General features: G+C 38.1%; 1 protein-coding gene across 2 annotated transcripts; it reads right to left on the bottom strand.

Annotated features, from left to right (window-relative positions):
• Nucleotides 1–7,196: 7,196 nt before the first annotated feature.
• On the bottom strand, nucleotides 7,197–14,750 carry LOC110301335 (olfactory receptor 145). 2 transcript variants are annotated; one of them, XM_021171772.1, is made up of 2 exons: nucleotides 14,740–14,750; nucleotides 7,225–8,158 (listed from the first exon to the last, which is right to left on the bottom strand). In XM_021171772.1, the coding sequence occupies exons 1-2, from the start codon at nucleotides 14,748–14,750 to the stop codon at nucleotides 7,225–7,227; spliced, it is 945 nt and encodes a 314-aa protein (XP_021027431.1). The 2 variants fall into 2 exon arrangements, with proteins under 2 accessions (XP_021027432.1, XP_021027431.1); XM_021171773.1 differs by lacking the exon at nucleotides 14,740–14,750 and having other exon boundaries at nucleotides 7,197–8,232.
• Nucleotides 14,751–15,077: the final 327 nt, after the last annotated feature.

Below are 15,077 nucleotides of genomic sequence, written 5' to 3'. Positions count from 1 at the left end.
GCAGACCACACTGAGCCACAAATTCATTCTCCCTTATTCTTATCAGTCCTATTGACCTGTCTTCTCTATTGGAATGGGAAGAAGACAAAGTAGGCACCAAGGGAATGCATTTCAGGTAAAATCCAGGTCCCTCTTACTAGAGGAGGAGGAGCCTGAGTGAGGCCAGATGGGCTCAGAGAACCTGGCATCAGTTTGTACATGATTGTAATCAGTGATGAGCAAGACAAGAAATTCAAAACAGGATTCTTTAATATCTAAGGGAGATTAAAAACTCCCTAGTTAATTGTAGTGATAGTTAAATTAGTAGTGGGCATTATGGAAGTGGATTAACCTAACAAGATGTATCCTGGGACTTTGAAAGGTAAGAGAGGAGAACTAAGGAGTGGATAATCGAATTTGATAACTACTAGAAAGTCAAAGGGAAAGCATATCTTAGGATTTACAAGAGAAATTTAGGATATCAGAATAACATGTGGCTATTTAAAAGCCCTGTGATGAGAATGACACAATACTGTCTTTCTCTGTAGTAATCACAAAATTTTGTATCCCACTGACATTGCAGCATTAAACACATTGTAGTTATGTAACTGTTAAAAATAATTATTTAATACACAGTCAATTGGGCTGAAAGCTATTTACATGTTTACAGAAAGACAATAAAATTATAAAGTGATACTTAATGTGATCATATTCTATACATACTTATATAGCATTACACAAAGAGATCCATGTTTTTCTACTTACAGAAAGAGAGAGAGAGGGATGGCGGAAGTGGGGGTAGAATATTCTGAAAGAACATGCACCAAGATGCCACGGATGGTAATATTTAAGTGCTAGGATCATGGCGTTCTTTTCTTTCAGAGATTTTGCTTATCTCTATGCACTTATCATCTCACACATTTCTACCATATGAGCATTTCTTTTTCAAATTCGAAGCAAAAAATGTTTTTTAAAAATTAAATTATGAGTAAAACACTGCATAATTTCACTATTTTAAGTTACCACTGGGGATTTGTTCAACATTCACTTAACACCTTCTGTATCTGCCAGGCATCAAATCCCTGAATTTGTTAGCTCACCTGGGTAGAATTGAGGATAAAACCTAAATAAATGACTTGTGGATATGTTACAATGGTATCCATAAAGCAATAATCCATCAGTCCACATACATATTTTCATACTCACTCTATTAGCCCCATGCCTTCTAAAGGAAGGAAAATCATTTGTGTCTTTCTTTTGACATATGTTCTTCAGCAAAGTGTTTCCAGCTCAAAGGAGTAAATTCAGGGTCTTACTCAGCTCAAGGCAGCAAGAACTTGGACTTTGTACAGGTGAATATATATGCAGTGCATGATCTATTTCTTAAACACCCAGATTGAGCCTTCTGGAAGACGGCTAGTGTGAAAAACGTGGGCTCTAGAGTTACACAGCTCAAATGCAATTCTTCATTCTGCCACATATTATCGGTCCAATCTAGGCAGGTCCCTTCACTTCATGGAATTTTGTTGTTGTTGTTTTCTCCTCTATAAAATGAACATAATTGTCTGAGACAGTTGTGTAAAAAATTAAGTAAGAATCTGTACATAAAATTAATAGAACACAGAAAGCCTCAAAACTGTATTAGGAATTGAAAACCATGAGGTTTTAAACGGAAACTTCTTGTCCATATATCTACTTTCATTCTCAAATACTGATAGCCTGGGCAGTTTTCTTTTAAAGGGATACATCACTGCAAAATGAAAAAGAAAGAAGGGAGCAAATGAAACAAATGGTCATATCTTGAATAAAACTGAACTGAACTTAATTTACAACCAAATTATATGCCTTTTTCCTCTCATCTCTGGTTCATTTTTTTCTTTTGTGTGGCCTCACGAGAACTTAATGGAAAGTTGAGGAAGGTGTCATGTAACTAAGTAAAAAGGGAACCAGGGATGACACAATACATGTGTCACTATTTTAAATGTCAGCAGACCTTCCCACTCACACAGAATTTATGTGCTCAGAGAAACAAATATCTAAATGTGTGCTTTACAAATATGAATGTTTTCCCACATGATCTCAGAATCACACCAAATATGGCACATCCTACTACACACCCATGTCTTAGTTTTAAACAGTCTCAAAACAGAACCAGTGTAGAACATGACAGGTCTAAAATAAATCATTTACCAGAAAGAAATAAGATTCTCAAATTTTAATAAAGATATATTAAAAAGGTCATAGAAACCAGGCATAGAACAGCTTTCATCCAAGTCATTGCATGTTGATTCTTAAACTAAGTGCTGACTACAAGGAATCATAATCCATTAGACAAAATTAGAATGCATACATTCATGATATACGTGATCTGTGACTAAAGAGGATCATTTTGGGGAAATAATGCAACTAAAAAGATTATACTGAGTTTTAAAAATCCCCATTTCTTAAACAATCAAATCCTAATAGATTAAGAATTATCAATATATACTAAAACTCTGTGTAAAAGTCTGAAAGGGAACACGTATTTATTTTGTAAAGTCTGAAAATAACACACTACAATTACTGTCAAGTCTTAAATGTCAAAGGAGTAACCATTCCCAATAAAGTCACTAAACAACTGATGGCAAAGCCTTTACATTATCAAATGTCTAAAGAGGAAATCCTGAAGGTTATACAATACATATTCACATCTGAGAGAAAAATGTGACAATGTATCCTGACATAGCAGTAGTAAGTACTTTAAGTCAGCAAAAAAGAATCACGCTATGGTATTGGAGGCTTTGTGTTCAGCAAACTCATCTTGTGAGAACAGAGATCCAGGCAGGACTTGGAAAAAATCAGTCACAAATGTGAATGATTCCTTTTTCTCATTGCCTAAGCTTTCTCTCCTGTTATTGCTGGGCTATTAGTTGAAATGGAGTGAAAAATTAATTATGAAACTTGGAAATTTTATAAAATATCCTTCCAAGGTTTAATTAGATAAAGATTGAGCTTAATCATCTTATCTAATGCCATGAATTTTAACATAAGAAGGTATAGAAAGTTGGGATTTACATTTCTACATTAGTCACCAAGTTAGGGCTCACAAGCAAACAGAGAAAATATAATTGGGGTTTGCAAGGAATGGACAGTGACTCCAAACTTGTCCATTTCTATATTGGAAGAGAAAGACATACTCAGGAGAATGATAACATAAATGCCCATTTCATAAAGCAGCTTCGAAAACTACATGCTCCATTCTTGTGCCCAAAGATAATAACACCTACCTGACACATGTTAAGCTAGGCAGGGGTGGGAAGGTATAAGATGCCAACAAGGGACATCTGGGGATGTGTGCACAAACTGTACCACCCAACTTATGGTGGGGATGGATATAGAAAACTGAACAGATAATGGTTAAATGCTAAATACTGTGAGAACACATAGAAAAGATGTTGACACAAACGGGGGTGGGGGGGATCGTTCTAGAAGAATACCTAACCATAGATATGCACAAAACCTAAGTCTTCTCAGAGAATCTCTTCTTCCTGCAATAAAATAAACTATTTAGCACATTTAAAAATGTAAGGAATAAGGAAAAGACAAATTCCAGTTTTGCTCTAATTTCTTTTTGTTTATTATTTTGTATATACATGTGTTGTATGTGTAATTGTCTATGTATGTATATGTGTATGTCTACATGTGGATGTACATGTGCATGTGTGTGTTTGGTTGTCAAGACCAGAGATCCACTTTGGGATTCTTCTTCCTCTGCTACTTTTGTGAGTGCATATATAGAGACCAGAAGTTGAGACAGGGTCTCTCCCTAAATCTGAAGGTCACCAACTGGTTATGTTGACAAATCCTCAGGATCAATCTTTCTGTCCCCTAATACTAGGGTTACAGATGCAAGTACTGCCATATTTGATTTTTATGTGGATACTAGACTTTCAAACTCCAGTTTTCATGCTTATGAAGCAAGCATTTTACCCATGAAGGAATCCCCATGGCCCATATTTTTTCAATCCTTTATTCAGACAGCTATCAAAAGCAGATGGTGAAATACAAAAGGTAGGGTTAAAAGAGGACAATAAAATGAGTGCGGCCACCATTCAAAATGAATGGCAGTGAATGCCTCAGTAGCACCCAGAGAGAGAACCAACTGAAATAAACTTTCAAGAAGAAAAATTCAGGGGCTGGAGAGATGGTTAGTAGATAAGATCACTAGCTCTTCTTACAGAGACCTGGGCTCAATTCTTGCAACTTATGGGTGCTTACAACTGTCTGTAACTCTAGACCCAGAGGGTCTGAAGTCCTTTTCTGACATCCAAGGGTACCAGTCACATACTGGCACACAGACATACATGTAGGCATAACACTGATGTATACAAATTAAATAAATGTTTAAGGGAAATTTCTATAAAACTCAAGAATCCTCAAGATGCAAGTACTGCCATATTTGGCTTTTATGTGGGTACTAGACTTTCAAACTCCAGTTCTTTCATGCTTATGAAGCAGGCAGTTTACCATAGAGGAATATCCATAGTCCATTATTTTTCATATATATTCTAATAGAAGAGAAACTTAAGACTTGGTGAATATAAGTATGTTTAACAAGCATAATTTAGGAGGATGGAAAATAACCTAATACACAACAATAGAAGATTGGTAATTACACATAACACATTGATATGATAGAAAGTTATACAATCATGATAGTTGAGTCAAAGGCAAAAGATTAAAAAAAAAGGGCTTGCTGTGAGCCCTGTCTTTCTCAGTGTTCACTGTCTGGCAGCCAAGAGTAGGCTCTTTAATTTTTTTTACTTCATTTTAATTTTTTTTTATTTCTTTTCCTTATCCCCTTTCCCATAACTACAACCCTATACATGCATCTTTCTTTTTTTATTCATTTATTCATACTAATAACAACTTCTTTCTCTTTGGATTAATTTTTATCAGAAGATATTTTAAGGTTGTTGTTTAAAACAACAACAACAACTATTTCTAATAAGGGTTTTCAAACACTTCGACCAACCCCTCCTCTAGCCCACTCTAGGCAGCCATTAATTTCTTGTAGCTCTTCATCTAGGAGTAGGACCTTGTAAAATTTCACTCATGAACACTGGGGTGTTGTCATGTAGGACTTGTTTGAGCCACAATGTTAAGATTTCATGGTTATGGCATTCCTGCCATATCTAGAAGATTCTAGCACCCTGCAGAATTCCTGGATCTCTTTTTGCATACTCTTCTTTGATGTTCTTGCAGTATTAGCATAGGAGTTGTATTATAGGCATAAAATTTGGGATGGGTTTTGAATTTATCTTTATAGATATGCATCAACCCAAAAGTCAAAACTATACATTTGTCCAAACTTCTTGTCTTACAAATGGAAGAGACTTCTTCTAAAGAGAGCTTCTAAAGATAACCTTCACTTATCATTACTTCACAAAAAAATAATTTACTATTTATAATTTTTCCTAAGCCAAAAGGTAACAACCTTGTTCCACATAATGATATCAGCTTAACAATTTATGAGTCTGAGGTCTATCAGCTCATCCACCTGTTACTGGGAGCTATCTCCATAAGTTTTAGGAGAAAACAAATGATCCAGTCTAACAAAATGACTGAAAATACAATGCAAGAGCTAGTTCACAAGTTTAGGCAAAATTGTGGTTAAGAGAAATCACAAAGGTATTGCCAATCTTGTTCAGTCAGCAACAGCACCAGGGAGACACAATGATACTTTGGCATGAAGAAACAGCTGAGGTAAGCCCAATAGAAAATGGGGCATTTAGTTACTGCTCCTTTAGCCTAGGTGGCAAGAAGTCCAAAAATAAATACCACCATGTCATCTTTTCTTTGCTTCTTGATTCCACTGCCAAGGCTGCAGTTGGCTTGACCCAAAAAATAACCCAGAAGGAAGGGGAGTTCTTTAGGGAATTATATCTATAACTTGGGGAGAGAAACTGAGTGACAGAAAGTTGATCTGAAAAAGGTACAATGAAACATCTTGTAATCATCTAAGTCTCTGTTGCTTACAGTACCTGTGACACTCAATGCACATTTCTTTTGCTGACTGGTCACAGTCTGGAGATAACCTGATTGTGACTTGTAACACAAACAATTGTAGTCTTCTAAAATGTTCTCTAGGTTCTTAACGAGAAACTCTTTGCTGCACACTTCTCCATGATAACTTTAAAGATATAATATGAAAATAATGAAATACTATACTAATTGTCTCACTGAGCTGGGCATGGTGGTGTGTGCTGTAACCCCAGATCTTGAGAAGTAGAGGCAGGAAGATCAAGAGTTCAAAGCCAGTCTTACCACCTAATGACTTGGAGACCAGCCTGGTATTCAGAGGGTTTTGTTTCCTAAAAAAAGAAAATGCCCATCCTTCTAAAATGTAACTTTTCTATAAGCTCTTCCAGTCAGCATCAATATCAAACCCTTAAAAGTCCAGGTTCCACACCACTGTCTCAGGAAGTATCATGCTTACTACTCTAGAGGTCATTATAAACTTGCTCTGAACTTTGGAAAATGCCTCAAGAAATTTTCTGATCGTTCATCCAAGACCATCTCAAGAAAATCTTAAACCAACTACCTTTTTGTGAAAAAAGTTCTATTTAAAATTATCTCAGGGGGCTGGAGAGATGGCTCAGCCGGTAAGAGCACTGACTACTCTTCCAAAGGTCATGAGTTCAAATCTCAGCAACCACATGGTGGCTCACAACCATCCTTAATAAGATCTGACGCCCTCTTCTGGTGTGTCTGAAGACAGCTACAGTGTACTTAGACATAATAATAAATAAATTTTTAAAAAAATAAAATAAAATTATCTCTTAAAATGTTGAATAAATTTCTTTAGTCACAACCAGTTTTTAATATCCTAGCCCAGCTTACATTTGAAATGAAGTGTTCTGTGGCCTGAGGGAGGAAGAAAGGAAGCCATAATGGAAAGCAACCAATATGTGAAATATAGAACCTGTGGTCTACCTGCTGTTCTGCTAAGAGACTGATACACATGGCCCAGGAAGAGACATGAATATGCATCTATTCTCAGTAATAAAAGGAACTGATGTGTGGTCCTTGAAAAGTGTGCTAAGTATGAGCATTCTGTATCTTTAAGAATCTTCTAATAAGCCTTTCACAGGGAAATGAACCCACCCAGGAAAGAATGTAATTTTCCTCTATGTAACACATGAGGACCCAGTCATTTATGAAAGGGGAAAGAAAAGAGCAACTCTTCAAAACATTATCTCTTCCTTAGGAAAATGAACTTCTGCTTAATGTTTTTCTCAGAGCAATTTTGACATCCTTATTCCTTAAGCTATAGATTAATGGGTTGAGCATGGGCACCACAATTGTATAAAACAAGGAAGACACTTTTCCCTGGTTCATAGGCAAAAGGGAAGAAGGTTTGAGATACATGAATGCCCCTGATCCAAAAAAGAGAGAAACTGCAATTATGTGGGAGCTGCAGGTACTGAAGGCCTTGGACCTGCCCTCTGTGGAACTGATGCGAAGGATACTGGAGAGGATGAGGGCATAAGAAATAAAGATGGTGACTGTGGGTACCCCTATATCAATGCCCACAACAATGAAGACTACCAGCTCATTTACATAGGTGCTGGTGCAAGAGCGTTCCAGAAGAGGGAGAATATCACACATGTAGTGATTGACAAGCTTGTCAGCACAGAAGGTCAGTCTCACCATGAATGCTGTGTGGGCCATGGCTCCAGCAAATCCCATCACATACACACCTAGCAAAAGGAGTAAGCACACCTGGGGAGACATGGTCACGGTGTACATCAGAGGATTACAGATGGCAACATACCTGTCATATGCCATTGCTGATAGGATGAAGGACTCAGAGACAACAAAGAAAAGAAAGAAGAAGAGCTGGGTCATGCATCCAGAGTAGGAGATGATGTTTTTCTTTGAGACAAAGCTCACCAGCATTTTGGGGGTAATAACAGTGGAGTAACAGAAATCAATAAGGGACAAGTTGAAGAGGAAAAAGTACATAGGGGTGTGCAGGTGAGAGTTCAGTCCAATCAGGGTGATCAAGCCCAGGTTTCCCACCATGGTGACCATGTAGAAACCTAGAAACAGAAAGAAGAGGGGCATGCGGAGTCCTGGCTGGTCTGTCAAGCCTGCAAGGATGAACTCTGTCACAGAGGCATTTTCAGTGGCCATCCTCACAGCATTCTGCTGAGACAGAGACAAGAGAAAAAGGTCATTGTAGTGGGGTGGGACAGAAAACATTGCTGCCCTCCCTGTCACCTCCTGGAGTCTAGAGAACTGCATACACACAGATTATGAATTTTAGCAGAGTCTGGTTTCTGGTTGCCTGTGCAGCTGTTTCCAGGGTCCCACTGACTTCACACTCCAATGCCTTGAAGAAGACTCAAGGGTCCTTGAGGTTAGAAAGGATCCCAGAGAGCCAGTGAGGGGATTATCAAGTCTTTAATTTGGTTGTACTGTGTGTCCCTCTAATTTCAGCTTTTGTTTAAGTTTAAAATGGTGCCAGTCTATAAGAAGAGTTTTCAGAAGCTGAAGCCAGCCAGTGTCCTACGTATCCTTCTAACTCTTATCCTGGGACAGAGGGAATTTTTCTCAGAGCTTTGGAAATCATTCAAATCTTCTTTCACTCAGATTCAGCCACTCATCATCCTTCAGCTCCAAAGGTCAAGGCTTTTATCCAACTCTTATCTTCCCGTTGTGAGGAGGCTGCAGTGCTAACTCAAAGACAGACAATAGACACTTTAACTTCCTCGGCAGGCCTGTGTGTCAGAGCCCTCTCAGCTGTCTGGACAGTGTATGCTAGAGAAGATCTCTAAAGAGCTCTTCCCTAAGGTTCTCCAGCTTTCAGGAAGGCTGAGCAATTGCATTCTGGTTTTGCAGATCTGGGACTTAGTTAATGAAGAAGTCTGAGATCTCCTGGGGGTCATGACACAACACTAGATATTGACTTTTTAAAAAGAAAAAAAAAATGTTTCCTTATCCCTTGATACTAATTGAATGGACTTTTGGTAATAAAAATGTTTGTTGAGAGTTTGTTGAGAGACCGAGGATGTAACTTAGTTGATAAATGTTTATCTAGCATACACAAAGCCCTGGGTTTAATTCCCAGTTCAAGGTGAACCAGGCTTGGCTGTGCTTTCCTGTAATCCTATCATTAGGGAATATGAGGCAGGATGAACAGAAAAAAATAATTCATGTCATCCCCATCTGCATAGGGAGTTCAAGGCCAGCTTGGAATACATAAGAACCTTTATTAAATTGTGTGTGTGTGTGTGTGTGTGTGTGTGTGTGCATGTGTGTTCATTTAACATCTATACAGTACTATGCAAAGGATTGCAATCTACTGTATTCTATTTAATGCATATTACAAACTGTTTTCATCCTAGCATTTTCTTCTGACCCCAGCATGGCAGAATACTTTGAAGGGGGTGAGGAGGGGTTGATGTAAGCACACATTGGTACACTTTTCTTCTCCCTTGAATCATATGGGCAAAATTTATCAACCCCACTTTAGAGATGAAATAATTCTCTAGATATTAAGCTATGGAGACTACATTAAACACCTTTTCCTACCTTACTTCAAATGTGGAGTCAAATTACTTTTATTATCTCCCAGTAGGACGTTATGAAATATACAAAGTAAGATTCTTCCTTTCAAGGCTCTGACAATGTCTTGAAAACTACGATTTAATATCTGACTAAGGTCAAGAAAAGGTAAATAAAAACTGCTACCCCAGTTCAAAGAAGGGTGTGGCACAGGCTGCTTACATTTCAGTTCATCAGGAGAAGCCAGACTGTTCTCTCATGGAATTTAAGCTTGGTATTAATGAGCAGTCCCCATCAGTTATGAACAGTTTTCCCAAAATTGATAACTAGGCAGAGAACGTGTTCTAACTTGACTCCCTTCACTCCTCCAGACAGTTGTATAAGTTCTCTTCCTTTGCTCTTTTTCTAATTCCTCTCTGTGAAAAAATTTACCTCCACAGTGCCCCAGGCTGTCTGACTTTCCTCTGAGTTTAATGACAGTCTAATGTCACTCTTAGGACCTCATCAGTTTAAAGCAGTATTTCAATTTATCAAAAAAAAAAAAAAGTGTTTTAAAAGTAGTTTAAAATACCCTAGCTGCACATTTACAGAACTACAATCTTATTTAAAATGTAGATCCTGCTCCCCTAATGCAAACATAATAAATAAGAATCTCTTGGAGTGAGGGTTTGTAGCCAACATTGCTCTTCTAATTCTTCCACTTGTTATCTGGGCATTTAGCCAGAGATCCCCTAGCCAATGTTTATATTTTCAGCAAGAAAAACAAAGTTCCAGTCTTCAGGGAATTGTTTGATGGTACAATCAAGAATAAATATGTATCTCCAACCTCTACAGTTACACTGCCTTGGAAAACATCTAATTGACCTTTAGAGTTAGGACATCAGACTTGGAATAGTCATGCCGATGAGAAACTTGAATACCACAATATCAGTATAGATGATGTGAATCCATGGACCACATTGAACAAGGGGGTGACCTGGTCAGATTGTGCTGAGAGAGATCAGTTCGACATCAGCAATTTGATGGAAAAGTCCTTCCAGTGTTCTTTGTAACTTGTGGCTCAGGCATAATTTATTAATTAAATGAGCCATCAATAAGACAAGAAACTGGGACTGTTAAAGCAAGTACTTTGCAACTGGAACAAAATGTGTTTTTATACATCTTTAGGACTTATAAATTTTAAAATGTTGACCTTGCTTAATAGCTGTGGTACCTCTACCATCTACTTTGAATATTTTACAAAGCCCTCAGTTCAGGCCCCATTACCCAATGCTTTTCACTGAACATATTTATTCCTTCTTTCCAAATATTCAACCTTGCTTTTTTGACTGTGTGGATATATTTTTGCTATGGCAACTAGCTATGTCCAGGTATGGCCAAAGAACACTGCATTTTGACCCAACAGTTATCTCCTACTTTTTGCCACAGATCTCTGTAGCCACAAAATGAAATGTATGTGATAATATATCAGTTTTTAAGATATTGCACAAGTTTGGCATTGTAGTTATTGTCAAGTGCCAATGACTAAATGTCCTTCTGTTTTCTAGCGGTTCATGTTTTGCAGTATCTCAAAGGCTCCATTAAGGTACCCAATACCATATGCTTGCATTGATTTTTCCCTCTTCCCCCATTCTACTCATTTCATCCCTTGGATACTTTCTTTAAAAATTATCTACACAGCACATTTCTGTCTCCAGCCTAGACCTTTGCAGAAACTCCAGGTAAAATGCTTTTTAAAGAGCTGTTTGGTTCATGCCATAAAACCAAATGTGAATAATTACATTTATCAATTACCTGAAATTTCACAGTCTAGAGACGGTATCTTGACCATAACCTATTAAGTATCAGAAAGACTTAGGATCTAAAATCATTATCAATTATTAATGTCTGATTCCCAAACTCACCATCTGGAAAATGAGAATAAAGATGATAATGGAGCTGGGCAGTGATGGTGCATGCTTTTAATCCCAGCACTTGGGAGGCAAAGGCAGGCAGATATCTGAGTTCAAGGCCAGCCTGGTCTACAGAGTGAGTGCCAGGACAGCCAGGGCTACACAGAGAAACCCTGTCTTGAAAAAGAAAACAACAACAACAAGATAATGGTAAGGTGGTAATGAGGGCCAAATTATATCAATAAAATGGAGGACCCCAGCAAAGAGGCTGACTTGTGGATAAGACATGCTGTTCTAAAAATATACCAAAACAAAAATAAAATGTATACAATATAGAGATAGAATGGTTGAGAATGTGTCATGTTGAAAGTTATATGGATAGAAAGGGGCAGTCAAGAGCTAGAACAAACGGAGAACTGAAAGAGGTCAGAGCAGCATGAAAACAACTCTATATCTAAAGCTTTGTCCAGTAAACAATCCTCTCCTGCAAGTGACCATAGCTCGGTGGGTATTAAAAGGACATCAAATTAGGATGGAGGTTTCTAGGAAGAAGATATTTTTCAGTGAAGAAGAGGGAAGAGGGATTGAGGGAAAAACTCAGGATATACATACGAAATTGTCAAAAAAGGAAAAAAAACTAAGGTATTTTCACACAGCTGAATCCTCAGATAATATTGTGGTCCTTCACTGTTGTTATCATCTCCTCAATTCCTACCCCACCATCAATGTCCTATTTCTCAAAATCCATGTTCAAACATGCCACAAAACCTAAATCATGAAAACAAGTAAGCTTTCTCTCCCAGGTTCAGGTTTTCTTTTTTGTGTATCCATTTCTCGTTTCAACAAAAGTTCTCCTTCCTCAAACACTCACAGGCAAAGTGTGTGCTCTGCCTTCCATTCTCTGTCCATATCAGTTCTCTGGAAGGTTCTTACAAACCTATCACCACATTATTACTTAACCTGGTCCAGCAGGTCATTCATCAGGGACAGGTTCCCGAGAGGGAGAACCAGAGGATGAGAAAAGACGATGGGACATCTTCTGGATATATGCCCAGGAGAGGTATTGCTGGATCCTCCGGTAGTACTATGTCCCATTTTCTAAGGAACCGAACACAGGGCTCCCAATAGAGGAGCTAGGGAAAGTACCCAAGGAGCTAAAGAGACCTGCAACCCTGTAGGTGCAACATTATGAACTAATCAGTACCCCGGAGCTCTTGACTCTAGCTGCATATGTATCGAAAGATGGCCTAGTCGGCCATCACTGGAAAGAGAGGCCCATTGGACACACAAACTTTATATGCCCNGACTCTAGCTGCATATGTATCGAAAGATGGCCTAGTCGGCCATCACTGGAAAGAGAGGCCCATTGGACACACAAACTTTATATGCCCCAGTACAGAGGAATGCCAGGGCCAAAAAAAAAATGGGAATGGGTGGGTAGGGAAATGGGGGAGAGGGGGGAGGGTATGGGAGACTTTTGGAATAGCATTGAAAATGTAATTGAGGAAAATACGTAATAAAAAATATTCAAAATTTAAAAAAAAAAAGAAAATCGCAAAAAAAAAAAGAAAAGACGATGGGAAAGTTTGGGATCAGGAATTCATAAACAAGCTGATGGCTCATGCAGTCACATTTATTAAGAAGTACAGCTTTTTATGTATAGTTTTCAGGGAGGAAATGGGACAAAATCGGCAGGAAGCTCATCAAGTATTGTTACACAAAGAGAACACAGAGTATCTCAAGTGTGCTATATACCAGGGGCTCAGAAGCCTTGACACTTATAACCTTAGACCTTCAAAAAAAAGTGAGGGAAGTCAAGCTTCCATGACCCAAAATCTCAGCTCCTTGGAGCCCTGACTCCAGGCATTACTGGCCTTTCCAAACCTGTGCCTGGTTTAGACAAGGAATTAAGCTCCTTCCCCATGCATCAGGGGAAAAGTCCCAGATTTGCCTGGCCCCCAGCAATTGTTTAAGCTTGTTAGTAGTCAGTCAAATTCCACATCCTGTGCTAGGTTTTTGTTTGTTTGTTTGTTTGTTTGTTTGTTTGTTTTTGTCAAGAGAATACTGTTAGCCACTGATTGTACTCCACTTATTGAGCTAATTGCAACTCCTGTATCAGTGCTGGGTGTTAGGTATGAGTATTGGGTGATGTTTGTATGTGTATCAATGCTCACTGTGAAGTATATTTCAAGACTGGAGAGATGGTTCTGTGGTTAAATTTACTAGTTGCTGTTACAAAGAACCCAAGTTCAATTCCTAGCTCACAAGGTAGCTCACATGCATATGTAGCTCCTGTCTCAGGGATTTAATACTCTCTTCTGCTCTCCAGCAGCACCAGGCATGTCCATGGTACACATACATACATGCAGGCAAAACAAATAAGTCTTTTAAAAATGTTTTAATGAAGTGCATTTCAGTAACTTCTCAATAACAAGAGACCTCAAGTGTAAACTTTAGATTTAGAAATGTGTCCCTGCCTTAATAATTTTGATAAATCCCAATTCTTCTCTCAGCCTCATTTATGTTAACTCACAATTAAAGAAAATAAACCTTTATTACAAACCAAAAATGAGCCCCGTAGGAAAAGGATTCCTTGGGGTGCAGACAGCCCACTCAGACTTCATTAAAAGTTGACATTTCTCCTGGTACAGCAGAGGGTTCTTCTTGGGATGATAGAAAAAGCAAGTAAAGTGCTTTTGGATTTATGTCACTTTGAAGTCTGTTGCCATAGGAACTGTGTCTCCAAATCCTCTCCACAGGGGACTCACTATAGTCATGTTCCCTAAGGAGCAGATGAAGCCCAAGCAGAAAGCAGTGTAGGAAGAACTATTCTTAACTGTCCCTTTTCTTGCAGACCTCTCTTCTTTCCTGAACATGGATTTCTGTACAGTGCACCTTCATTTATTTACTTCTTTTTCTATTTGTATTGCATTCTATTGTGTCATTATCTATATGGTGTGTGTAAAGGCAACAAAACACCTCTGAATCATCTGCTTCCTCAAACTAGAAGTACGAGGATGTTGACTCAAGAATATCACCCATCGCCACCCAGCAAGCATGATCATATATGGTTTCTTAAACCTCTGAATCTTTCCATAGTGTAAAGATAGCAAGAAGCCTGCATTAGCTCCAGAAAGTAAATTATCCTTAGGAGCTGCATGTCAGTTACTACTGCATTCCCAGTTTCTGTTTCTTTCATTGTCTTCAACTCCACAATGTACCCATTTATGCATAATTATTATATATATATTGTAAGACAGGAATACCACCCAATAGATTCAAGAATCCATCTAATAATAAAATTCATTTATTTTACAAGCTAACCATGTATTGGATGAGAACTCTACTAAGTGTTTTACATATATTACTTCAGATTTTTTTTCTATAAAAATATTACTAAGTGGATACTAAGTAGGCTCTACTATTGCCCTGTTCTACAAGGAACACCTCTGTGAGACAAAGGAATCAAACCATTTAGTTTAGAATGTCATTTGTAAGGTGGAGTAGACATAGTGTTTGCTACAATAATGGCCATGGGTTAAGAATAGAGCTACAGCAGAAAATCCAACTGTTAAAGGAGACTAAAGCATCAATCCCAGATGTTAGGATAAGTGTGGAAGCAAAGAGAGAGCAAACAGAATTTAGATCCGACTA

This window comes from Mus caroli, chromosome 9 (genome assembly GCF_900094665.2).
Source record: "Mus caroli chromosome 9, CAROLI_EIJ_v1.1, whole genome shotgun sequence".
NCBI classification, from domain to species: Eukaryota; Metazoa; Chordata; class Mammalia; order Rodentia; family Muridae; genus Mus; species Mus caroli.
The sequence above is the reverse complement of the archived record's forward strand: the minus strand, read 5'-3'. Positions and strand labels throughout refer to the sequence as shown.